The sequence below is a fragment of the Pyrgilauda ruficollis genome, unplaced genomic scaffold (assembly GCF_017590135.1).
Source record: "Pyrgilauda ruficollis isolate IOZ18807 unplaced genomic scaffold, ASM1759013v1 scaffold589, whole genome shotgun sequence".
Taxonomy (NCBI): domain Eukaryota; kingdom Metazoa; phylum Chordata; class Aves; order Passeriformes; family Passeridae; genus Pyrgilauda; species Pyrgilauda ruficollis.
The window spans coordinates 2,751-27,718 of record NW_024527588.1 but is presented as its reverse complement, the minus strand read 5'-3'; the positions used below and the strand labels follow the sequence as shown (position 1 = coordinate 27,718).

The 24,968-nt window shown below is 57.0% G+C and overlaps 2 protein-coding genes and 1 pseudogene across 2 annotated transcripts in view; all 3 read right to left on the bottom strand.

Annotated features, from left to right (window-relative positions):
- The window catches only part of LOC121361554, a 19,154-nt pseudogene extending 931 nt beyond the window's left edge, over window positions 1–18,223 (bottom strand).
- Window positions 18,224–18,498: 275 nt separating this feature from the next.
- On the bottom strand, window positions 18,499–22,567 carry EIF3K (eukaryotic translation initiation factor 3 subunit K). The gene is made up of 8 exons (XM_041482347.1): window positions 22,457–22,567; window positions 21,021–21,119; window positions 20,810–20,930; window positions 20,212–20,286; window positions 20,048–20,114; window positions 19,309–19,386; window positions 18,944–19,069; window positions 18,499–18,624 (listed from the first exon to the last, which is right to left on the bottom strand). Exons 1-8 carry the CDS (start codon window positions 22,513–22,515, stop codon window positions 18,593–18,595), a joined length of 657 nt encoding a protein of 218 aa, XP_041338281.1. The 5' UTR covers window positions 22,516–22,567; the 3' UTR covers window positions 18,499–18,592.
- A 656-nt stretch (window positions 22,568–23,223) lies between these two features.
- LOC121361555 (ryanodine receptor 1-like) overlaps window positions 23,224–24,968 on the bottom strand; it is a gene marked incomplete at its 5' end in the record, with an annotated part of 2,918 nt that continues 1,173 nt past the window's right edge. Inside the window, 7 exons of the mRNA XM_041482349.1 lie at window positions 23,224–23,353; window positions 23,455–23,555; window positions 23,655–23,719; window positions 23,834–23,990; window positions 24,075–24,209; window positions 24,279–24,425; window positions 24,533–24,593. Of these exons, the coding sequence (XP_041338283.1) occupies window positions 23,224–23,353; window positions 23,455–23,555; window positions 23,655–23,719; window positions 23,834–23,990; window positions 24,075–24,209; window positions 24,279–24,425; window positions 24,533–24,593 (796 nt within the window). The remainder of the gene's footprint in view (window positions 23,354–23,454; window positions 23,556–23,654; window positions 23,720–23,833; window positions 23,991–24,074; window positions 24,210–24,278; window positions 24,426–24,532; window positions 24,594–24,968) is intronic.

Below are 24,968 nucleotides of genomic sequence, written 5' to 3'. Positions count from 1 at the left end.
CAAAGCCCCCAGACCCACCGAGACCATCCTGCCCTCAGAAATCCAGAGCAGATCTGGTGCAGTTTAGGGCAGATTTGGGGCAGTTCAGCGTGGGTTTAAGCCCCCCAGGACCCCAAAGCCCCCAGACCCACCGAGACCATCCTGCCCTCAGAAATCCAGAGCAGATCTGGTGCAGTTTAGGGCAGATTTGGGGCAGTTCAGCGTGGGTTTAAGCCCCCCAGGACCCCAAAGCCCCCAGACCCACCGAGACCATCCTGCCCTCAGAAATCCAGAGCAGATCTGGTGCAGTTTAGGGCAGATTTGGGGCAGTTCAGCGTGGGTTTAAGCCCCCCAGGACCCCAAAGCCCCCAGACCCACCGAGACCATCCTGCCCTCAGAAAGCCAGGGCAGATCTGGTGCAGTTTAGGGCAGATTTGGGGCAGTTCAGCGTGGGTTTAAGCCCCCCAGGACCCCGAAGCCCCCAGACCCACCGAGACCATCCTGCCTTCAGAAAGCCAGGGCAGATCTGGGGCAGTTTAGGGCAGATTTGGGGCAGTTCAGGGTGTGTTTAAGCCCCCCCAGGACCACAAAGCCCCCAGACCCACCGAGACCATCCTGCCCTCAGAAAGCCGGGGCAGTTTAGGGCAGATCTGGTGCAGTTTAGGGCAGATTTGGGGCAGTTTAGGGGCACTTTAGGGCAGATTTGGAGCAGTTCAGGGTGGGTTTAAGCCCCCCAGGACCCCGAAGCCCCCAGACCCACCGAGACCATCCTGCCCTCAGAAAGCCAGGGCAGATTTGGGGCAGTTCAGGGTGTGTTTAAGCCCCCCCAGGACCCCAAAGCCCCCAGACCCACCGAGACCATCCTGCCCTCAGAAATCCAGAGCAGATCTGGGGCAGTTTAGGGCAGATCTGGTGCAGTTTAGGGCAGATTTGGGGCAGTTTAGGGGCACTTTAGGGCAGATTTGGAGCAGTTCAGGGTGGGTTTAAGCCCCCCAGGACCCCGAAGCCCCCAGACCCACCGAGACCATCCTGCCCTCAGAAATCCAGAGCAGATCTGGGGCAGTTTAGGGCAGATCTGGTGCAGTTTAGGGCAGATCTGGTGCAGTTTAGGGCAGATCTGGTGCAGTTTAGAGCAGATCTGGGGCAGTTCAGGGTGGGTTTAAGCCCCCCAGGACCCCGAAGCCCCCAGACCCACCGAGACCATCCTGCCCTCGGAGGGCATGAAGGCGGGCCGGCCGCTGAGGCGCAGCTTGGTCTGCAGGGTGTTGAAGTTGATCTCGAGCTGGCACTTCTCCTGCACCTTGGGGGGTTTGTGCACGCGCCGGTACTCGCGGAAATCCTCCAGCTTCTGCTGCATGGCCGGGATGGTCTTCTGGGGGTCCCGGGCCTCCAGCCAGGGGATGGTGCGCTGGATCCACGCCAGCAGCTGGGGGGACACGGATTTGGGGGGTGGGATGGGGTTTGGGGTGTGGGATGGGGTTTGGGATGGGGTTTGGGGGCTGGATCCATACCAGCAGCTGGGGGACAGGGATTGGGAATGTGGGAGGGGGTTTGGGGTGTTTTTGGGGTGGGATTTGGGCTTTTTCCCCCCTTACATCCGAGGCCAGGCACCCACAATATTCCATGGGGGGATTTTGGGGTGGGATTTGGGGTTTTCCCCCTCACATCTGAGGCCAGGCACCCACAGTACTCCACGGGGGGATTTGGGGGGATTTTGGGGTGTTTTTGGGGCGGGGTTTGGGGTTTTCCCCCTCACATCCGAGGCCAGGCACCCACAGTATTCCATGGGGGGATTTGGGGGTGTTTTTGGGGTGTTTTTGGGGTGGGATTTGGGGTTTTTCCCCCCTCACATCCGAGGCCAGGCGCTCGTAGTCCTCCATGGGGGGATTTGGGGTTTTTTTGGGGTGTTTTTGGGGTGGGATTTGGGATTTCCCCCTCACATCCGAGGCCAGGCACCCACAGTACTCCATGGGGGGATTTTGGGGTGTTTTTGGGGTGGGATTTGGGGTTTCCCCCCTCACATCCAAGGCCAGGTGCCCACAATATTCCATGGGGGGATTTGGGGGGGATTTGGGGGGATTTTGGGGTGTTTTTGGGGCGGGATTTGGGGTTTTTCCCCCCTCACATCCGAGGCCAGGCGCTCGTAGTCCTCCATGAGCTGCTCGTTCTCCTGGTTCACGGCCAGAACTTTGCAGATCCGATTCGCCGCCGTCTCCGCCTGCGGGAACGGGAATTCGGGAGTTTGGGAAAATGGGACCGGGAAAATGGGAATGTGGGAATGTGGGAATGGGGGAATGGGGGAAAATGGGAAAATGGGATTGGGAATGTGGGAATGTGGAAATATGAGAATATGGGAATATGGGAATGTGGGAAAATGGGAATATGGGAATGTGGGAATATGGGAACGTGGGAATATGGGATTGGGAAAATGGGAATATGGGATTGGGAATATGGGAATGTGGGAATGTGGGAATGGGGGAATGGGGGAAAATGGGAAAATGGGATTGGGAATGTGGGAATGTGGAAATATGAGAATATGGGAATATGGGAATGTGGGAAAATGGGAATATGGGAATGTGGGAATATGGGAACGTGGGAATATGGGATTGGGAAAATGGGAATATGGGATTGGGAATATGGGAATGTGGGAATGTGGGAATGGGGGAATGGGGGAAAATGGGAAAATGGGATTGGGAATGTGGGAATGTGGAAATATGAGAATATGGGAATATGGGAATGTGGGAAAATGGGAATATGGGAATGTGGGAATGTGGGAATATGGGAATATGGGAATGTGGGAAAATGGGATTGGGAATATGGGATTGGGAATACGGGAATGTGGAATTTGGGGTGTTTTTGGGGTGTTTTTGGGGGGATTTGGGGGTCCATACTGTGGTGGTGTTCATGATGACCTCGGGGTTTGGGGTTTGGGGTGTTTTTGGGGGGATTTGGGGTGTTTTTGGGGTCCATACCGTGGTGGTGTTCGTGATAACCACAGGGTTTAGGATTTGGGGTGTTTTCGGGGTGTTTTTGGGGTCCATACCATGGTGGTGTTCGTGATGACCTCAGGGTTTAGGATTTGGGGTGTTTTTGGGGTGTTTTTGGGGTCCATACCGTGGTGGTGTTCGTGATGACCTCAGGGTTTAGGATTTGGGGTGTTTTTGGGGGGATTTGGGGTGTTTTTGGGGTGTTTTTGGGGTGGAATTTGGGCTTTTTCCCCCCTCACATCCGAGGCCAGGCGCTCGTAGTCCTCCATGAGCTGCTCGTTCTCCTGGTTCACGGCCAGAACTTTGCAGATCCGATTCGCCGCCGTCTCCGCCTGCGGGAACGGGAATTCGGGAGTTTGGGAAAATGGGACCGGGAAAATGGGAATGTGGGAATGGGGGAATGTGGGAAAGTGGGAATGGGGGAATGGGGGAAAATGGGAAAATGGGATTGGGAATGTGGGAATGTGGAAATATGAGAATATGGGAATATGGGAATGGGGGAATGTGGGAATATGGGAAAGTGGGAATGGGGGAATGGGGGAAAATGGGAATATGGGAATGTTGGAATATGGGAATATGGGAATATGGAAATATGGGAATATGGGAATATGGGAATGTGGGAATATGGGAACGTGGGAATATGGGATTGGGAATATGGGAATATGGGAACGTGGGAATATGGGAATGTGGGAAAATGGGAATGTGGGAATGTGGGAATATGGAAATATGGGAATGAATGGGAATATGGGAATATGGGATTGGGAATATGGGAATGTGGGAATACGGGAATGTGGGAAAATGGGAATATGGGAATGTGGGAATGTGGGAATATGGGAATATGGGAATGTGGGAAAATGGGATTGGGAATATGGGATTGGGAATACGGGAATGTGGAATGTGGGAATATGAGAATATGGGAATGTGGGAAAATGAGAATATGGAAATATGGGAATGGGGGAATGTGGGAATGGGAAATGGGAATGTGGGAATGGGAATATGGGAATGTGGGAAAATGGGAATGTGGGAATGTGGGATTGGGAATACGGGAATGTGGGAATACGGGAATGTGGGAAAATGGGAATATGGGAATGTGGAAATGTGGGAATATGGGAATATGAGAATATGGGAAAATGGGATTGGGAAAATGGGATTGGGAATACGGGGTGGAAAAAAGCGGGAAAAAGGGGGAAAGAAAGGGGAAAGAAAGGGGGGGAAAGGGGAAAGAAAGGGGAAAAATGGGGAAAAAAGGGGAAAGAAAGGGGGGAAAAAGGGTGGAAAAAAGGGGGAAAAAGGGGTGAAAAGGGGGGAAAAAAGGAGAAAGAAAAAGAAAATAAAAGAAAGGGGAAGGAAAAAGGAAAGGCAGCTCTCTCTGGGCCGACCCCAACCCCGACCGGCACGGACTGTCCTGCCCCAGGAGGAGGAGGAGGAGGAGGAAGGGCTGGAGGTACCTGGGTGGGAGGCAGAGGAGGAGTCCAGGAGGAAGAACGCCAGCGGGAAGAGGAAGAGGAGCTGGGAAGGGCCGGGAGGAAGGAAATGAATGAAGGAAATCAATAAATGAAATAAAGGATAGAGGGGGGAAAGGAGGGAGGAAGAGGAAGGAAGGGAATGGAGGAAGCAGGAAAAGGAAGGGGGAAAGGAAGGGGATAAACAGGGGAAAAGGAAGGGGATAAATGGGAAAAGGAAAGGAATAAAGTGCAAAAAGGAAAGGGATAAAACAAGGGAAAAGGAAGGGGATAAAGGGGAAAAGGAAAGGAATAAAGTGCAAAAAGAAGGAAATAAAGTGCAAAAGGAAGGGAATAAAGGGGAAAAGGAAGGGGATAAAACAAGGGAAAAGGATAAAGGAAAGGAAAAGGAAGGGAATAAAGGGGAAAAGGAAGGGAATAAAGGAGAAAAGAAAGGGAATAAAGGGGAAAAGGAAGGGAATAAAGTGCAAAAGGAAGGGAATAAATGGGAAAAGGATAAAGGAAAGGAAAAGGAAGGGAATAAAGGAGAAAGGAAGGGAATAAAGGGGAAAAGGAAGGGGATAAAGAAAAGGAAGGGGATAAAGGGGAAAAGGAAGGGGATAAAGGGGAAAAGGAAGGGAATAAAGAGAAAAGGAAGGGGATAAAGAGGAAAATGAAGGGAATAAATGGGAAAAGGAAAGGGATAAAACAAGGGAAAAGGAAAGGGATAAAATGCAAAGGGAGGGAATAAAGGGGAAAAGGAAGGGGATAAAGGAGAAAGGAAGGGAATAAAAGGGAAAAGGAAAGGAATAAAGTGCAAAAGGGAGGGAATAAAGGGGAAAAGGAAGGGAATAAAGAAAAGGAAGGGAATAAAGTGCAAAAGAAAGGGAATAAAGGGGAAAAGGAAGGGGATAAAGGCAAGGAATGAGGAAGGGAGCACAGGAAGAGCCCCGAGGAAGCCTCAGCAGAGCCAGGCCCCGCTTCCCCTGTGCCCAGGCCAAGCAGAGCAGCAGCCAGGCAGATCCCAGATCCCAGATCCCAGGGCAGATCCCAGCCCCCAGGGAAGGGCAGCGGGGCTCTCCGGGGCCGGGCTCACCTTCTGGGCCCCGGAGAAGGCGTGGTAGAAGCAGGACACGTAGGTCATGATGGCCTTCTCGTCGGGCCGCAGCGTGCCCACGATATCTGCCCGGGGAGAGCAGAGAGAGCCGCGGCTCCAGCAGCGTTCCCAAAATCCCAGCGCGGGCTGGAAGCCCCTGCCGGGGTCGGGATCCCCCCCCCGGGGTGGCTCATGGGGGGTCTGTCCTGCCCTGAGCCCGCTCCTCAACCCCCGGCCTGCCCTGCATCTGGATTTCACATGGATTTCACATGGATTTCCGTGGAATTTCATGGATTCCCATGGATTTCCCATGGGTTTCCATGGAATTTCATGGATTCCCATGAATTTCCCATGGATTCCCATGGATTTCCACAAATTTCCCATGGATTTCTGTGGATTTCCATGGAATCCCGTGGATTCCCATGAATTTCCCATGGGTTCCTATGAATTTACCATGTATTCCCATGGATTTCCCATGGATTCCCATTAATTTCCCATGGATTCCCATGGATTTGCACAAATTTCCCATGGATCTCTGTTGATTTCCATGGAATCCCGTGGATTCCCATTAATTTTCCATGGATCCCCATGGAATCCCATGAGTTTCCAAGGATTCCCACAGATTTCCATGGATTCCCATTAATTTCACATGGATTCCCATTAATTTCACATGGATCCCCATGGATTTCCCATGGATTTCCCATGGAATCCCATGGATTTCCCATGGATCCCCATGGATTTCTCTTGGAATCCTGTGGACTTCCCAAGGAATTCTGCGGATTTTTATGGAATCCCGTGGATTTTCCACGGATTCCCACGGATTCCCCATTAACTCCCCAGGGCTTCCCCCCAAACTCGGGATTCCCAGGCGGATTTAACCCCTCATGAGCCAGCTGGGGGCGGTCCCGGAGCCCCCCCACCCCGAGCGACAGCGGCCGTGGCTGGAAGAGAAGCGAGCGTGAGAGCGGAGAGAGAATTCCAGAGGGGAGGATCCAGGGGGGGAAAACTCCAGAAGGGCGGATCCGGGAGGAAGATTCCGGAAGGACGGATCCGGGAGGAAGCTCCCGGTACCTTCTGGGCCCCGGAGAAGGCGTGGTAGAAGCAGGACACGTAGGTCATGATGGCCTTCTCGTCCGGCCGCGCCGTGTTGACGATGTCTGCGAGGAACCGCAGGGGTTAAACTGGGAAGGGGCTGGGAGCAAACTGGGAACGGGGCCGGCGCCTCTCCCGGCTGGAATTCCGCTCCCAGGGCCCCTGGGGATCCACCTGGAGGGGCACGGGTTGGGGCGGGACGGGGAAAATCGGGGTTGGGGAAGGCGGCTCCAGGGTGGGACCTGGAACTGAGGGGTCCTGGAATCGAGGGGTCCTGGAGTTGTGGGGTCCTGGAATTGTGGGGTCAAAGAGTTTTGGGATCCTGGAATTGAGGGATGCTGGAACTGAGGGGTCCTGGAATTGAGGGGTCCTGGAGTTGTGGGTCCTGGAATCAAGGGGTCCTGGAGTTGAGGGGTCAAAGAGTTGTGGGGTCCTGGAGTTGTGGGGTCCTGGAATTTTGGGATCCTGGAATCAAGGGGTCGAAGAGTTGTGGGGTCCTGGAATTGAGGGATCCTGGAATCGAGGGGTCCTGGAGTTGAGGGATGCTGGAATTGAGGGATGCTGGAATTGAGGGGTCAAAGAGTTGTGGGGTCCTGGAGTTTTGGGGTCCTGGAATTGAGGGATACTGGAACTGAGGGGTCCTAGAATTGAGGGGTCCTGGAATCGAGGGGTCAAAGAGTTTTGGGATCCTGGAATTGACGGATCCTGGAATTGAGGGATCCTGGAATTGTGGGGTCCTGGAATTTTGGGATCCTGGAATTAAGGGGTTAAAGAGTTATGGGGTCCTGGAATTGAGGGATGCTGGAATTGTGGGGTCCTGGAATTGAGGGGTCAAAGAGTTTTGGGGTCCTGGAATAATAAACCTGAGAATTATGGGATCCTAGAAGAAGAGGATGTCAGATTTATGGAATGTTGGAATTCTGGAGTCCTGGAATAATGAAACCCGAGGATTATGGGATCCTAGAAAAAGGGAATGCCAGAATTTTGGGATGCTGGAACTGTGGGATTGTACATCTGTGGAGTCCTGAGAGTTCTGCACCCCTGGAATTCCAGGATCGTGGAATCAAAGAATTACAGAGCCCTGAGCATCCCAAATCCTGGATAAATCCACCTGGACAGGTGGGAACTGGTGTGAGGAAATCCCCCTGCAGGGCCCGGAAGAGATCCCGGGATCCCCGGATCCGGAATTCCGCGCTTACCCTCGGCGTCCAGCATCTTGGGAATGTCCAGGTACTTCTCGGCCACCTCGAAGGCGTTGTTGAGGTTGGTGACGGGGTCGTCCTGCGGGGAGGGAGAGGCTCCGTGGGCGGGAATTCCCAAATTCCTGGATTTTCCCGGGGCGAGGGGGGGGTTTACCTTCCGCAGCTTGTCGTACTCGATCAGCTCCGGGCGGTGCCGGTGGATGAGGGCGTTGAAGGCCAGCCCGTCCTTCCAGCTGGGGGAAACGGGAGTGAGAGACCGGGAATCCGCTGGGAAAACCGGGATCGGAGCCCGGGAATCCGCCGGGAAAATGGGAGTGAGAGCCCGGGAATCCGCGGGGAAAGCGGGAGTGAGAGCCCGGGAATCTGGTGGGAAAACCAGGATCGGAGCCCGGGAATCCGCGGGGAAAACGGGAGTGAGAGCCCGGGAATCCGTCGGGAAACGTGAGTGAGATCCCAGGAATCCGTCGGGAAAACGGGAGTGAGATCCTGGGAATCCGCCGGGAAAACCGAGATCGGAGCCCGGGAATCCGTGGGGAAAACTGGGATCGGAGCCCGGGAATCCGCCAGGAAAACTGGGATCGGATCCTGGGAATCCGCGGGGAAAACAGGAGTGAGAGCCCGGGAATCCATGGGGAAAATGGGAGTGAGATCCTGGGAATCCGCTGGGAAAATGGGATTGGATCCCAGGAATCCACGGGGGAAATGAGGATCGGATCACGGGAATCCACGGGGAGAACAGGGATCAGATCCTGGGAATCCGCAGGGAAAAGGGAAAACCGGGATCGGAGCCCGGGAATCCGCGGGGAAAACGGGAGTGAGAGCCCGGGAATCCATGGGGAAAATGGGAGTGAGATCCCGGGAATCCATGGGGAAAATGGGAGTGAGATCCTGGGAATCCGCCGGGAAAACCGGGATCGGAGCCCGGGAATCTGCCGGGAAAACTGGGATTGGAGCCCGGGAATCCGCCGGGAAAACGGGAGTGAGAGCCCAGGAATCCGTGGGGAAAATGGGATTCGATCCCGGGAATCCACGGGGGAAATGAGGATCGGATCACGGGAATCCACGGGGAGAACAGGGATCAGATCCTGGGAATCCGCAGGGAAAATGGGGACTAGAGCCTGGGAATCCACAGAGAATATGGGAGTGAGATCCCAGGAATCTGCAGGGAAAACCAGGATCGGATCCTGGGAATCCTCAGGGAAAATGGGAACGAGATCCCAGGAATCTGCAGGGAAAACCAGGATCGGATCCCGGGAATCCTCAGGGAAAATGGGAACGAGATCCCAGGAATCTGCAGGGAAAACCAGGATCGGATCCTGGGAATCCTCAGGGAAAATGGGAACGAGATCCCAGGAATCTGCAGGGAAAACCAGGATCGGATCCTGGGAATCCTCAGGGAAAATGGGAACGAGATCCCAGGAATCTGCAGGGAAAACCAGGATCGGATCCCGGGAATCCTCAGGGAAAATGGGGATCAGATCCCAGAAATACAGAGGGAAAACCAGGATCAGATTCCAGAAATTCACAGGGAAAATGGGGAATCCATGGGGAAAAGCGGGATCAGATCCCGGGAATCTGTGGGGAAAATGGGGATCAGATCCCGGGAATCCACACGGAATTTGGGAATTCTGACCCAGCCTGAGCCCAGCCTGCCCTGGGGAATGGGAAGAGGAAGAGGAAGAGGAAGGACAAGGACCTGATGTGGAAGTTCTGGACGTTGACGTTCTTGTACGGAGCCGTTTTCCGCTGGCACCAGAGCAGGAGCCCCTCCTTGGCCGAGGTCTCTGCGGGAGAGGATCAGAGACTGGGGGGATCCCGGGGGCAGATCCCGGGGTGGATCCCACAGTCCCAGGGGCAGATCCCAGGAGCAGATCCCACATTCCCAGGAGCAGATCCCACAATCCCAGGAGCAGATCCCAGGGGCAGATCTCACAGCCCCAGGGGCAGATCCCAGGGGCAGATCCCAAAGTCCCAGGAGCAGATCCCACAATCCCAGGAACAGATCCCCCAATCCCAGGGGCAGATTCTGGGGGCAGATCCCACATTCCCAGGAGCAGATCCCCCAATCCCAGGGGTGGATTCTAGGGTGGATCCCACAATCCCAGAAGCAGATCCCAGGGGTGGATCCCACAATCCCAGGGGCAGATCCCAGGGGCAGATCCCAAAGTCCCAGAAGCAGATCCCACAGTCCCAGAAGCAGATCCCACAGTCCCAGGAGAAGATACCACAATCCCAGGGGTGGATCCCACAATCCCAGGGGCAGATCCCGGGGTGGATCCCACAATCCCAGGAGCAGATCCCAGGAGCAGATCCCACAACTCCAGGGGCGGATCCTGTGTTGATCCCACAATCCCAGAAGCAGATCCCAGGGGTGGATCCCACAATCCCAGGGACAGATTCTGGGGGCTGATCCCACAATCCCAGGAGCAGATCCCAGGAGCAGATCCCACAATCCCAGAAGCAGATCCCACAATCCCAGGAGCAGATCCCCCAATCCCAGGGGTGGATCCCACAGTCCCAGGAGCGGTTTGGGTCAGGACTAAAGGGTTTGGGTCAGGGCTGCAGGATTTGGGTCAGGGTTAAAGGGTTTGGGTCAGAGTTGAAGGGTTTGGGTCAGGGTTAAAGGGTTTGGGTCAGGACTAAAGGATCTGGGGCAGGACTGAAGGGTTTTGGGTCAAGTTTAAAGGTGTTTGGGAAGTTTCAGCACTTTGGGCCCAGCTGGGGGGTTTCTGGGCTGAGTTTGAGGGTTTTTGGGCCCAGTTTAAGGATCTGGGCCCAGTTTAAGGATTCTGTGCTCAGGCCTGACCTGAGATGACCTCGAGCAGCAGCATCAGCTTGAGCCCGTCCCGGAAATCCTCGTCGATGTTCTCGATCTGCGTGCCGGCCTTGCGCAGGTGGGAGTTGCACCAGGCCGTGAACGTCTGCGGGGCCAGGCCGGGGTCAGCGGGACCCCCGGGGTTTGGGGAGCCCCCCGGGGTCAGCAGCAGACCCCTGGGGTGTGCAGGGACCCCCGGGGTTTGGGGGGAAAATGGGGAATTGGGGGTCTGCTGGGAATGATCCCACTGGGAATGACCCCATTGATCCCACTGGGAATGGCCTCAGGTTATTGATCCCAGCAGGAATGACCCTGGGTTATTGATCCCATTGGAATGACCCCACTGATCCCAGCAGGAATGACCCTGGGTTATTGATCCCATTGGGAATGACCCCACAGATCCCAGCAGGAATGATCCCATTGATCCCAGCAGCAATGACCCCAGGTTATTGATCCCAGCAGGAATGACCCCACTGATCCCAGTGGGAATGATCCCATTGATCCCAGCAGCAATGACCCCAGGTTATTGATCCCATTGGGAATGACCCCACTGATCCCAGTGGGAATGATCCCACTGATCCCAGCAGGAATGACCCCGGGTTATTGATCCCAGCAGGAATGGCCCTGGGTTATTGATCCCAGCAGGAATGATCCCACTGGGAATGACCCCGGGTTACTGACCCCACTGGGAATGACCCCAAGCCTTCCATCCCCCAGGAACGCCCGATCCCACAACCCCCAGCTCCAGTTATTTGTGGAGCTGGGACGACTCCACCCCAAAATCTGCTTATAGGGCCACACTTTGGGATCAGGAACCTGCTCAGGACAGATCCCTGCCGGCTCCAAGCCCGGGATCCAGCGCCAAACCCAGCAGGAAACCAGACTGACCCTCCCGGATCTGGGAACGCCCCAGGATTCCCAGGAAGATCCCAGTTTTGGGGTCACTGTGGGATTGCCGTGGGCTCCCGGGCGGCTCCGGGGCGGTGCCGGGACTTTGGCCGGTGCCAGGCTTGCACATGCCTGTGCCAGGCGCGGCCGGGCGCGGCCCCGCGGGCACCGACACGCACCGCGGGCCCTGAGTCAGCCGGCCCCGAGAGAGAGATCCCAGAAAAATCCCAGAAAAACCCCAGAAAATCCCGTTCTGGGATCTCCTTCACCGACACACACCACGGGCCCTGAGTCAGCCGGCCCCGAGAGAGAGATCCCAGAAAAATCCCAGAAAAACCCCAGAAAATCCCGTTCTGGGATCTCCTTCACCGACACACACCACGGGCCCTGAGTCAGCCGGCCCCGAGAGAGAGATCCCAGAAAAATCCCAGAAAAACCCCAGAAAATCCCGTTCTGGGATCTCCTTCACCGACACACACCACGGGCCCTGAGCCAGCCGGCCCCGAGAGAGAGATCCAGGAGAGATCCCAGAAAAATCCCGGAAAAATCCCAGAAAAATCCTGCTCTGGGATCTCCTTCACTGACAGCCGGGACTTTGGCCGGTGCCAGGCTTGCACATGCCTGTGCCAGGCGCGGCCGGGCGCGGCCCCGCGGGCACCGACACGCACCGCGGGCCCTGAGTCAGCCGGCCCCGAGAGAGAGATCCCGGAAAAATCCCACAAAATCCTGCTCTGGGATCTCCTTCACGGACATGCACCGCGGGCCCTGAGTCAGCCGGCCCCGAGACAGAGATCCCGGAAAAATCCCAGAAAAATCCCAGAAAAATCTCACAAAATCCCGTTCTGGGATCTCCTTCACCGACACGAACCACGGGCCCTGAGTCAGCCGGCCCCGAGAGAGTTCCTGGAAAAATTCCCAAAAGATCCCAAAAAGATCCCACAAAGATCCCATAAATCCCATCCTGGGATCTCCTTCACCGACACGCACAACGGGCCCTGAGAGATCCCACAAAGATCCCAGAAAGATCCCAAAAAGATCCCAAAAATCCCGCTCTGGGATCTCTCCCCCGCCCCGCGGTGCCCAGGGGTCACCGGCGTTCCTGGAAAAGCCCAAAATCCCTTCCAAAACCCGGGAAAACTTTTCCAAATCCCGGGAATTTCTGTGCTGAGGGAACCCTCGCTGCTCCCCCCAAACCCGGGACATTCCCACAGCCCCAGAGCCGAGGGTTTTCCCCCAAAATTTGGGAATTTGGGAGGTTTAAAGGGCGGGATGAATGGGAAGCAGGGGGGTGGTGGAATCCAGGATAAAATCCGGGATAAAATCCGGGATAAATCCCGCCCGGAGCGACCCCCTCCCTGCCCCCCCCCGCGTTCCGGACAGAAATAACCATCCCAAAAATGCCTAAAAAAGGAGATTCCGCACGGGCCTCTGGAATTTCCTTCCCACGGAACCGCTGGAAAAGCGTTTTCCAGGCATTGTGTCAGGGCCGGCCGCAGGCGGGACCCCTCCCCTGCCCTCCCCCACCCCAAATCCCGGGATTTCGGGGCTGGGAAAGGGGCTCCAGCCCTACTTTCATCTCGATTTTTCCATGAAAAGTTTTGGAAAGTGGCGGCGGGGAGGAAAATCCACCTCGTTCCTGCCCAGAATTTGGGATTCCAGAGCTGGAGGACGCGTTTACCCCAAAGATTTTGGGATTTTGGGGCTGGGGAAGGGGTTTATCCCACTTTTCATCCCTCTTTTCCTCTGTTTTTCCATGTAAAACCACTGGGAAACAGCAGCAGGGAGGAAAACTTGCCTCCTCTTCCTCCTTTCCATGGAAAAATTGGGAATTTCAGGAGGAAAACTCATTTTCCTCCCTATTTTCTTCCGTTTTTCCCCTAAAAATTGGGAATTTCAGGAGAAAAAATGTGTTTTCCTCCCTATTTTCCTGCATTTTTTTTCCCTAAAACCCCAACTTTGGGATGGAAAATCCCTTGGGAAGAAGGTGGGATGTGTTTGTGACAGATCCCGAGGGATATTCCAAATTTTTTAAGGGAAAATCCCTAATTTTGGGCACCGGGCACAGTGCCCTGGGTTGTTTCCTGGGGAATTTTTCCCAGGAATTCCTCAGGGACAGCGATTTATCCCCAAAAAAGCCCCAAATTGGGATTTTCCTTTGGGAGCCTCCCATTTTTGGGTGTTTTTTGGGGAGCCCCGGGAATGCCAACCCCGAGAATTCCAGGTGGGAATGAGCCCCCCACCCCGGGCGGGTTTTGGGGTTTTTCCCGGGGTTGGAGCCCCCAAAATCCCCAAAAAATGCCCAAAATTGAGGTCGTTAACGAGGCCTCGTTAGGGCAGGAAGGAATTCGCTCCCACATCCCCAAATTCCCGTTAAAACGGAGCTGAAAGAAAATTCCAGAGGGAATAAAAAACTCATCCAGGCGTTCCCCCGGGCTCGTTAGCGGGGGTTAATTAACGTCATTTGCATAATTAACATAATTAACGAGGCGCCGCTTGTCCGAGGAGAGGGAAAAAGGAGGAAAAATCGGAGGAAATGACCCGAAATCCACGACGAGGGGAAGAAATCTGGGGAAAAACAGGGGAAGTGATGAAAAAATGAGGAAAAGTCACCCAGAAATCAGGAAAAATGAGGGAAAAAAAGTGGGGAAAATTACCAAAAATTCAGGGAAACGGAGGGAAAACTGGGAAAACGAGCAGAAAACTGGGAATGTGATGATAACACCAGGAAAAGTGGCTCAAAACCAAGGAAAATGACCAGAAACCAGGAAAAGTTCCACCAAAAAATTGGGAAAACGACCAGAAAATTTGGGAAAAAGGCAAAAAATCTGGAGCAAAGTCAAAAAAGTCAGGAGGTTACCCAAAAAAATCAGGAAATGGGACCAAAAAAATGGGGAAAAACAATTAGAAACGGCGGGAATGAACAAAATCATGATGGGAAATGACTGAAAATTGGGAAAAACGACCAAAATTTGAAGGAAAAGATTATGAAAAATTAGGAGAAATGGTACAAATTTGGGGAAGAGGAGCAGAAAAAAGGGAATGTGAGGATTTGGGGTGGGGCTGTGTCCCGTCCCTGTCACCCCCGGCTCTTCCCCTCCCCCTGGAATGTTTTTGCTGTTGTTTTTTTGGATGTTTTTTGTTGCTTTCGCTGCATCTGCCGCTCCCGGGGGAGGCCGGAGCGCGGAATTCTCCTCATTCCTTGCCCTTATTCGGCTCCGGGCCGGGATTTTTGGGAATAACGCGGTGAATTCCGGGCAGGATGCTCAGCTCCCCCCACTCCGCGTGGCGCAGGTGGGGTTTTTTGGGTTTTTTTTTGGGTTTTTTTGGGCCGCAGGTGGGTCAGGGCGTGCCCGCATTCCACGCGGGATGAGCGGCTCCGACGCCGGCCACGCCTCGAACCTCGGGGTGCGGCAGCGCCGCCCCCGAAATCCCAAAAAAAAAAGGAGTTTTGGGGAGGTTTTCCAGGTGGGAACAACACGCACGTGTATTATTCCGTGATTTCTTCCACCAAAAATCGCTCCTGCAGCCGAGGATGGGATGAGATTCCTGCGATGGGGGGGTGGGAAGGAGATGGAATGAGCTGGAAATGGTCCAAAAATGGGGAAAATAGAGAAATGTCCCCAAAGTGAGGAGGAGAGGGAGGAAAGAGCACGCTGAGGGTCGGGATGCTCCTGGAACCCCACGGTGCACCTGGGAGGGAGCCCCAGGAATTTCGGGAGTTCTCTTCCCAGTGCATCCCGGCTGGAAAAAACACCGGGTTGGGGTAAAAAATCCTGCATTTTATGGAAATAAAAACATCTGGTTGGGGCAAAAAATTCTGGGGTTTGTGGAAATAAAAACATCTGGTTGGGGCAAAAAATTCTGGGGTTTGTGGAAATAAAAGCATCTGGTTGGGGCAAAAAATCCTGCATTTTATGAGAGGAAGAACACCTGTTTGGGGCGAAAATTCCTGGTGTTTTATGGGAATAAAAACACCTGGTTAGGGCAAAAATTCCTTGGAGGAAAAACACCTGTCTGGGGCAAAAAATCTTGTGAGAAAGAACACCTGTTAGGGCAAAAATTTCCTGTGTTTTATGGGAGGAAAAACACTTGTTCAAGGCAAAAACTGGGAGAAAAAACACCTGTTTGGGGCAAAAATTCCTGGGTTTTTAGTTTTTGTGGTGGGTTGAGGGAGGAAGGAGAGGAAGGAGAGGAAGGAAGGACAGACGGACTCTGCGAGGGGCCGGGTTCCGTTCCCGCTGCTCTCCCGCATTGTTGGAATTCCAGAGAATTCCAGAGGCGAATCCCCGGGGCCCGTCCCGCACCCAAATGCGGGAATTCGGTGGAAAAACCGGAGCTGCCCCGGGAGCCGGAGGGACCCCAGCCCCATGGCGGGGGGGGGGGGGAAAAGCAGATTCCCAAATTCCCCAAAACGGGAGGAAGGGCGCGGAGCAATCCCTGCACCCCGCTCATTAACAGCTAATTAACCCCTGGCGCAGAGCTCGTCCATCATTCCCGGGAATCCAGCCGCGGGAAATCCGCCCCAAATCCTGAAAAAATCCACGGGGAAAATTCCCATTCCGGGCAGAGGGGAAGCAACAGGAACCGGGTGGGAAACGTGGGAGAGGAGTGGGAAGCGCCGGGAATGGCAGGAAGTGCAGGAGGAAGAGGAGGAGGAAGAGGAGGAGGAAGCTCATCCGGCGCTTCCTGTGCCAAAAATAATCCAACTTCGCCCGGTTTTTTCTTAGAAAAACCTGGAAATCGCAGGTAACCACGGCAACGGAGCGCAGCAGCGCCGGCCCCGAGTGTCCCCAGGACAGGGGTTCCCCCGAAATGTCCCAAAACTGAGGGGATTCACCCCAAATTCAGGGAGCTCAGCCCCACGTTCAGGGAAGCCAGCCCAAACCGGAGGGAATTCGCCTTCAGTTTCGGGGAATTAAACACAAAACACGCGGAACTCAACCCAAAATTAGTGAACTGGAACGTGAGGGAATTCAAGCAAGGCACAGGAACTGAACACAGAACTCAAGGAACTCACGGCAGAACTCAGGGAAGGGAACCCCAAAGTGCGGGGATTCACCCCAAACTGGGAATGGAACCCCAAACTGCGGGAATGGAACCCCAAACTGGGAATGGAACCCCAAACTGCGGGAATGGAACCCCAAACTGGGAATGGAACCCCAAACTGCGGGAATGGAACCCCAAACTGGGAATGGAACCCCAAACTGCGGGAATGGAACCCCAAACTGGGAATGGAACCCCAAACTGCGGGAATGGAACCCCAAACTGCGGGAATTCACCCCGAACTGAAGGAATGCACACCAAACTGAGGGAATTCACCCCAAATTGTGGGAATGCACCCCAAACTGAGGGAATTCACCCCGAAGTGCAGGAATTCACCCCAAACTGGGAATGGAACCCCAAACTGAAGGAATGCACCCCAAACTGAGGGAATGCCCCCCAAACTGAGGGAATGCACCCCGAACTGCAGGAATGCACCCCAAACTGAGGGAATTCACCCCGAACTGCAGGAATGCACCCCAAACTGAGAGAATTCACCCCAAACTGAGGGAATTCCCCCCAGACTGAAGGAATGCACCCCAAACTGAGGGAATGCACCCCAAACTGAGGGAGTTCACCCCGAAGCGCAGGAATTCGCCCCAAACACAGGGACTGTCCCCGGAGCCGGGAGTGCCCCGTCTCCAATGATTAACCCGGAACACTCCGGCGCCCGCTCGGAATTCCGGGCCAGCCCCTCCCAGCTGCCGGCGGTTCCCACGCCCGAGGGTCCCGGTTTTTTTTGGGGGTGGGGGCGATGGAGGAGACCCCCGCAGCTCCCGATGCCGCGGGAAGGCGGCGGATCCCGGCTGATCCCAGCGGATCCCCCCTTTCCCCAGTGCCCTTTATCCCATCCCGCAGCTCTGCGGAAGCTTCTCCGCCCGGAATTGGGGGGGGGGGACCCTCCGGACCCCCCCCCGGAACCAGAGAAAATCCCTCGGCTTGGTTCCAGCCGGGCTGTCTGCTCCTCACAGCCCCCTCCCCAGCACGGGAGACCCCCGAAGGCAGCCCTGGGGCACCTCAAAGTTCAGCCCTCAGGTGTGGTACCCCCCCCAAACACAGCTCTGGGGGTCCCCAAAGTGTCCCCCCTCATCACTCAGGTGTAGTACCCCACCCCCCCCCAAACACAGCTCTGGGGCACCCCAAAGTTCAGCCCTCAGGTGTGGTACCCCCCCCCCAAACACAGCGGATCCCCTCAGACACCCCAGGATCCCTCATGGATCCCCTCAGACACCCCAGGATCCCTCATGGATCCCCTCAGACACCCCAGGATCCCTCACGGATCCCCTCAGGGACCCCCCAGATCCCCCTGCCCCGCGCTCCGACGCCTCTGAGACCCCTCAAACCCTCCAGACCCCTCAGGAAACGCCTCAGGCTCTGAAATCCCCTCAGGGACCCCTCAGCCCCTCACGATCGCCCCTCAGTGACCCCCCCCAGCCCCCCCCACCTTGCGCTGCTGTTTCTCCCAGGCGGGGTCCAGGAGCAGATCCCGATCCCAATCGTCCTCTTGGGCCATGTAGTCGCCATTGGGGCCGGGCCCGTTCCCGCCGTACGGGTGGGGCTGCCCCGCGCTGTGGTAATCCACCATTATCGCCGCCCTGATGTCGCGACAGGCGGAGGACGCGCCAGCGACACAGACCCGAATCGGCCCCCCCCCCGCGCCCCGACTGCGCACGCGCCGCCGCCCAGGCCGCGCCCACAGCGCCGCGCGCGCACGGGCAGGGCGGAGCCACGCCCCCCGCCCTCAGGCGCCACAGGGGGGCCCCGCCCATCGCTACGCTCACCACCCTCACGGAGCCGAAGCCACGCCCATAATACGATTAAACTCCGCCCACCGGTCCCCACCCTCAGGCGCGCCCCAAGCCACGCCCGCTCAAAGCCACGCCCATTCAAGGTCACGCCCACCTCCCCTCAGACGCCCCCCCTCCATTTTGACGACCCCCAAGAATGAGCCCAGTCCCACGTTGGAGCCTCTTTACTGGTTAAACTGGGCAGGGTCGGGGTTGGGGGGTTGGAATTGGGGGGTCCGTGTTGAGGGCTCGCTCCTGAGGGGCTCAGAGAGAGGACGCCATGATGCTGGACACACCTGGGAGAAAAACAGGTGAGCTGGCGGGGGGCTCAGGACACCAATCTCCCTCAGAAACCCCTGGGCCTCTCCCGTATCCCTCCCCAGACCCCCCAAAGCCACCCAAAACTCCTCAGGACACCCCCAGGACCCGCCTGTATTGCCCCAACCCTGCCCCAAACTCTCTCCAGATCCCCCAAACCTCCTCCAGGACCCCAAAATCTCCATGGGATCTCCCTGCATCCTCCCAACACCCACCAAAACCCCCCGAGCACCCCGCCCTCCTTCCCTAAACTCCCACCAGGATGCCCCAAACCCCCCCTCAGGACCCCCAACCCACTGTCGAAGTCGATCTTCTCCACGATGTTCTTGGGTTTGATGTTCTCCTCCTGGTTGGAGATCAGGATCCGCCCCGGCTCTGGCTCCGTCCACCCGTATTTGCTCATCCACACCCTCAGCTGCGACTCTGGGGGGCACAGCGGGGTCTGGGGGGGCTCTGACACCCCCTAGAGACCCCCAAAACCCCCCCAAACCCTTCCGGACTCTCTTGCACCTCCCCAGGACCCCCCCAAACCCCATCACAGGACACCCAAAACCCCATCCAGGGCTCCCCAAAGCCGCTCAGGACCCTCCCAAGCTCCCTCCAGAACCCATCTTCCACCTGGGACCCCCCAAAATCCCACTCAGGACCCCCAGCCCACTCACCTGAGAGGTCCCCCAGCATCTCAGCGAGCAGCCAGCGGTCGATGTGCTGGTACGTGATCCCCACCACGTGGCAAATGACTGTGGGGACCCCCACGGCGTCACCGAGCCCCCCAAAACTGCCCAGAACCCCCACAACGCCCCCAGACCCCCGAACAACCCCCTGGGACCTCCCCAGAATTACACAAATCCTCTCCAGGATGCCCCAATTCCCCTCCCAGGACCCCTCTGTACCCCAAAACCCCCTCAGGGACCCTGAAATTCCCCCTGAAGCACCCCCAGGTTCCTCCAGGAACCCCTGAAGATAACCCAGGACCCCCAAAACCCCCTCAAGATTGCCTCCAAACCTCCCCAGGGCCCCCAAAACCTCCCCAAATCCCCTGAAGAATCCCTCCAGGACCCCCAAAACCAACCCAAACCCTCTTAAGATTACCTCCAAACCCCACCCAGACCCCCAAAACCTCCCCAAAGCCCCTCAAGATACCCTCCAAACCCCTCCAGGGCCCACAAAAACTCCCCAGGACCCCCAAAACCTCCCCAAACCCCCTCAAGATTCCCTCCAAGCCCCCCCAAAATGTCCTCCAGGACCCCCAAAACCTCCCCAAAGCACCTGAAGAATCCCCCCAACTTCCCCTAAAACCTTTCAGGACCCCCCAAAACCTTCCCAGGACCCCCCAAAGCCCCTGAAGATTGCCTCTAAGCCCCCCAAAACCCCCCCAGGGACCCCCCAGATGCCCCTCACATTTCCTGACGGAGTCCTCGAAGCCGGTGATCCCCTCCAGCAGCTCCATGTTCTCATCCAGCGCTTGCTGCCGGAATTCCGGGGGTCACCCCCACGTTTAGGGCTCCCCCTTTGTCTCCAAACCCCCCCAGGGTTTTGGGGACCCCAGTTTTTGGGGGGCTCACCCAGAAGGACTGGAAGTGGCAGGTCTCCAGCAGCTCCCCCAGGTACAGGATCTGTCGGATGGGCCGCTCCTCTTGCTGAGTTTTGGGGAGGTCAAGGGAAAATTTGGGGGAAAAAAGGGGGAGTGCAGCTGCCCCCTGGGCTGAACCCCAAAAACCTCCCTCCCCCAGGTCCCAAAATCCAAATTTGGGGGGGATTTTGAGGGGAAAACCACCAGGTTTGATCTCTCTGGAGTGGGACTGGGAGGTGTCGGGCAGGGAAAGGGGGGTCCCTGGGGAGGTTTGGGGGGTCCTTATGGAATTTGGGGTTCTCCATGGAATTGGGGGGGTTCCCTGAGGGATTCCCTCTGGAACTGGGGAGTTCCCCCTGGATTTGGGGGGTTCCCTGGGGGCTTCCCCCAGATTTGGGGTGTCCCAGGATACGTGGGCCTGGTCGATCATGCGCTTGCAGAGGGTGAAGTTCCTCTGGATTTGGGGGTTCCTTGGGGGGTTTCCTCTGGATTTGGGGGTTCCTTGGGGGGGTTTCCCCTGGGTTTTGGGGCTCCCTGTGTTTGGGGTGTCCCGGATTTGGGGTCCCCCCAGATTTGGGGTGCCAGGATACGTGAGCCTGGTCGATCATGCACTTGCAGAGGGTGAAGTCGGTGTGGGGCAGGTTGGTGAGCGCCTTGAGCAGGATCTGCGCCGTCACCCCGGTCTGGAAGAAGGCGGGGTTGAACTGGTACCTGCACAGGTGAGCCCAGGTGAGCCTGGGGGAGCTCAGGGACCCCCAAACCCCCCCGTGAGCCCCCCCAAAATCCCCCCGGAGCCCTCACAGCTTCAGCACGGCCAGGTTGGCCTCCAGGTCGTAGGCGTTCTCCTTGGCCTGCGTCTCCACGTAGCGCTCCAGCGTGGCCAGGTTCTCGGGGTTGTACCTGTGCAGGTGAGGGGGGCTGTGACACACCTGGGGCACACCTGGGACACACCCCAGCCCCCCCAGTGTACAGCTCCAGCGTGGCCAGGTTCTCGGGGTTGTACCTGTGCAGGTGAGGGGGGCTGTGACACACCTGGGACCCTTCCTTACACACCTGGGACCGTCCTATAACACACCTGGGACCTCCCTTTACACACCTGGACCCCTCTTTGCACAGCTGGGACCCCTCTTTGCACACCTGAGACCCCCTTTGCACACCTGGGAGTCCCCTTTACACACCTGGGAGTCCCTTTACACTCCTGGGACCCCTCTTTGCACACCTGGGACCCCTCTCTGCACACCTGAGACTCCCTTTACACTCCTGGGACCCTTCCTTACACACCTGGGACCCCTCTTTGCACACCTGGAACCTCCCCACCTGGAACCTCCCTTTGCACACCTGGGACCCTTCCTTACACACCTGGGACCTCCCTTTACACACCTGGGATCCCCCTTTACACACCTGGGAGTCCCTTTACACTCCTGGGACCCCTCTCTGCACACCTGGAACCTCCCTTTGCACACCTGGGACCCTTCCTTACACACCTGGGACCTCCCTTTACACACCTGGGATCCCCCTTTACACACCTGGGAGTCCCTTTACACTCCTGGGACCCCTCTCTGCACACCTGGAACCTCCCTTTGCACACCTGGGACCCTTCCTTACACACCTGGGACCTCCCTTTACACACCTGGGATCCCCCTTTACACACCTGGGAGTCCCTTTACACTCCTGGGACCCCTCTCTGCACACCTGGAACCTCCCTTTGCACACCTGGGACCCTTCCTTACACACCTGGGACCTCCCTTTACACACCTGGGATCCCCCTTTACACACCTGGGAGTCCCTTTACACTCCTGGGACCCCTCTCTGCACACCTGGAACCTCCCTTTGCACACCTGGGACCCTTCCTTACACACCTGGGACCTCCCTTTACACACCTGGGATCCCCCTTTACACACCTGGGAGTCCCTTTACACTCCTGGGACCCCTCTTTGCACACCTGGGACCCCTCTCTGCACACCTGGAACCTCCCTTTGCACACCTGGGACCCTTCCTTACACACCTGGGACCCCTCTTTGCACACCTGGGACCTCCCTTTTCACACCTGGACCCCTCTTTGCACACCTGAGACCCCCTTTGCACACCTGGGACCTCCCTTTACACACCTGGGACCCCTCTTTACACACCTGGGACCCCCCTTTACACACATGGCACCCCTCGTTACACACCTGGGACCGCTCAGGGCCCCCCAGTCCTCTCCCAGTCCCCCCAGTCCCTCCCAGTGCTCCCAGTACCGGTCGATGCCCCGCAGCAGTTTCCCCACGTTCGCCCGCATCTGCTCGAACAGCGCCATGTTCGCGGCTTTTCCGGAAGGGACGTCACAGCTACTTCCGCTTCACGATGCTCCTTTGCCACGCCCACAGTATGAATGACGTATCTGCTCCCGACCACGCCCTCCGCTTTAACCACGCCCCCTCCCAGTACGGGCCCCGTCCCGAACTGGGCGAGTTGGGGCGGGACTGGAGTGACAGTGCTGGGAGGGACTGGGTCGAACTGGGATTATAGCGCATCATACTGGGGCTGTACTGGGATCGCACTGAGCTTGTACAGGAAGCACAGTGCTGGGGTTATACTGGAACCGTACTGGATCCTACTGGGACTGTAGTTGGCTCAGCGTCAGGCTGAACTGGGCTGAACTGGGGAGGCAGTGGAGGGGTCAGTAACGACCCGGGGGATCCTGGGCGGTTTTGAGGGGTCCCAGGTGGTTTTTCGGGGGCTCCCAAGGAGCTCCTGGCATGTCACATTTTTCACCCTTTTCCCCTCACATTTTTCACCCTTTCCCCCTCATGTTTACTGCTGTTTTCCCCTCATATTTTTCACCTTTTTCTCCTCAGGTTTGCCGCACTTTTCGCCTCAGGTTCCCCCCCTTTTCCCCTCACGTTTCCCTCTCTTTTCCTTTCATGTTTCCCTCTCTTTTCCTCTCGTAATTCACACCATTTCCCCCCTCACATTTCCCTGTTTTCCCCTCACATTTCCCCCCTTTTTTCTCTCTCTTTTCCTCTCATGATTCGTGCCCTTTTCCCCCAGACCACCCTGGGACCCCCCAGACCCCCCCCACCAGGACCTCCTTTGTCCCCACCTGCCCCGTGTGCTCCGTCTCGTCCTTGTTGATCAAATACATCAGGAAAAACCTGGGGTGGGGGTTGGAATCCGGGGGTGTCAGAGGTCAGCAGGGACCCCCCAGGCCCCTGCAGGACCCCCCAAAAGCCCCCTGTGGCCCCCCCAGGCTCACATGTAGTTGGCCAGGTTGTGCTCCTCCAGCGTGTGGGTCTCGAAGCCGTGGGGCGTCGTGTCGAAATAATCGCTCCCGATGCCACAGATGAAACATTTCGTCTGGGGAGGGGGCCCGGGGGGGGTCAGAGAGGGGTCTCTGCACCCCCCAGTCCCATCTGGGGGGGGTCCTCACCCTCCTGCCCCCCTCTCCAGACTCACCTCCATGTCCTCCTTCACCTGCTCCTGCTGGTCCCGCAGCTCCCCAAAGGCGTCGATGATCAGACCTGGGGAGCACAAAATGGAGGGGTCAGCAGGGTGGGACCCCCCTGGATCCCCCCCAGGCCCTTCCAGGACCCCCAGACTGACCCCCAAGTCCCCCCCCCATGCGGGGTGCCCACCCTGGATGATGGCCAGGAGGATGACGATGACGAAGAAGAAGAAGGTGATGTCGAAGACCACCCGGTACAGCTCGTAGTCGTCCCCCGCAGGGTCCTCGATCTCATCCCCGATGCCGCCCCCGGCCCGGACCCCCACGTACATGTGGAACAGGTAACACTGGAGAGGGCACAAAGGGAGATCAGGGACCCCCGGAGAACCCCAAAAACCCACCTGGAGACCCGCCGGGACCCCCCCTCTCACCGTCATCATGTCGTCACACTTCATGTCGGGCTCATCCTCATCCTCGCTCTTGTTGTAGAACTTGCGGAAGAAGTTGAAGGCCACCACGGTGTACAGGTAGACCACCACGGCCAGCAGCCCCACCGTCATCACCAGCTGGGCACAGAGGGGTCAGGGGGGCTCAGGGGACCCCCTCCCCGAGCCCCCCCAGGGATGCCCCCACACCTGCTTGCCGTTGTGGGTGACGGAGGAGAGGATGGTGCGCAGCGTCTTGACGCCCATGGCGATGTCCAGCAGGTGCGAGGCGAAGAAGAAGTTGTTGTAGTGGCCCAGCAGGGACATGGCCATGTACCAGGTGAGGTACAGGAAGGACTGGGGAGGGGGCACACAGGTGGGGGTCACCCCAAAAGTCACAGGGTGGGGAAGGGGGTCCTACAGGCCCAGGTGAGCCCCCCAGCAGCCCCCCTGCCCATGCTCACGTTATCGGTGAAAATCACCCCGAATTTCCAGATCTGGTAGCGGATGTCGATGGATGTGATCCTAGGGGGAAAAAAGGGGGGGGTCAGTGGCTGGGAATACCCCCAAGAGGGGTGGGGAGCCCCCCAGACCCATGAGGTGGGTGTCTACCCCCTAGAGCCACCCAGGATCCCCCCAGGGGAGCCCCCAGACCCATGAGGTGTCTGACTGCCCCCAGGCCCTCCTAGGACCACTCAGGACCCCCTAACCCCTCCTTGTGACCCCTGTAGGACCCCAAAACTCCCCCAAATCCCCCCCTGAGACCCACCCAGGACCCCTAACCCCCCCTTGTGACCCCTGCAGGACCCCAAAACTCCCCCTAGGACTCACCCAGGACCCCTAACCCTCCCCTTAGACCCCTACAGGACCCCCAAACTGCCCCAAATCCCCCCCCACGAC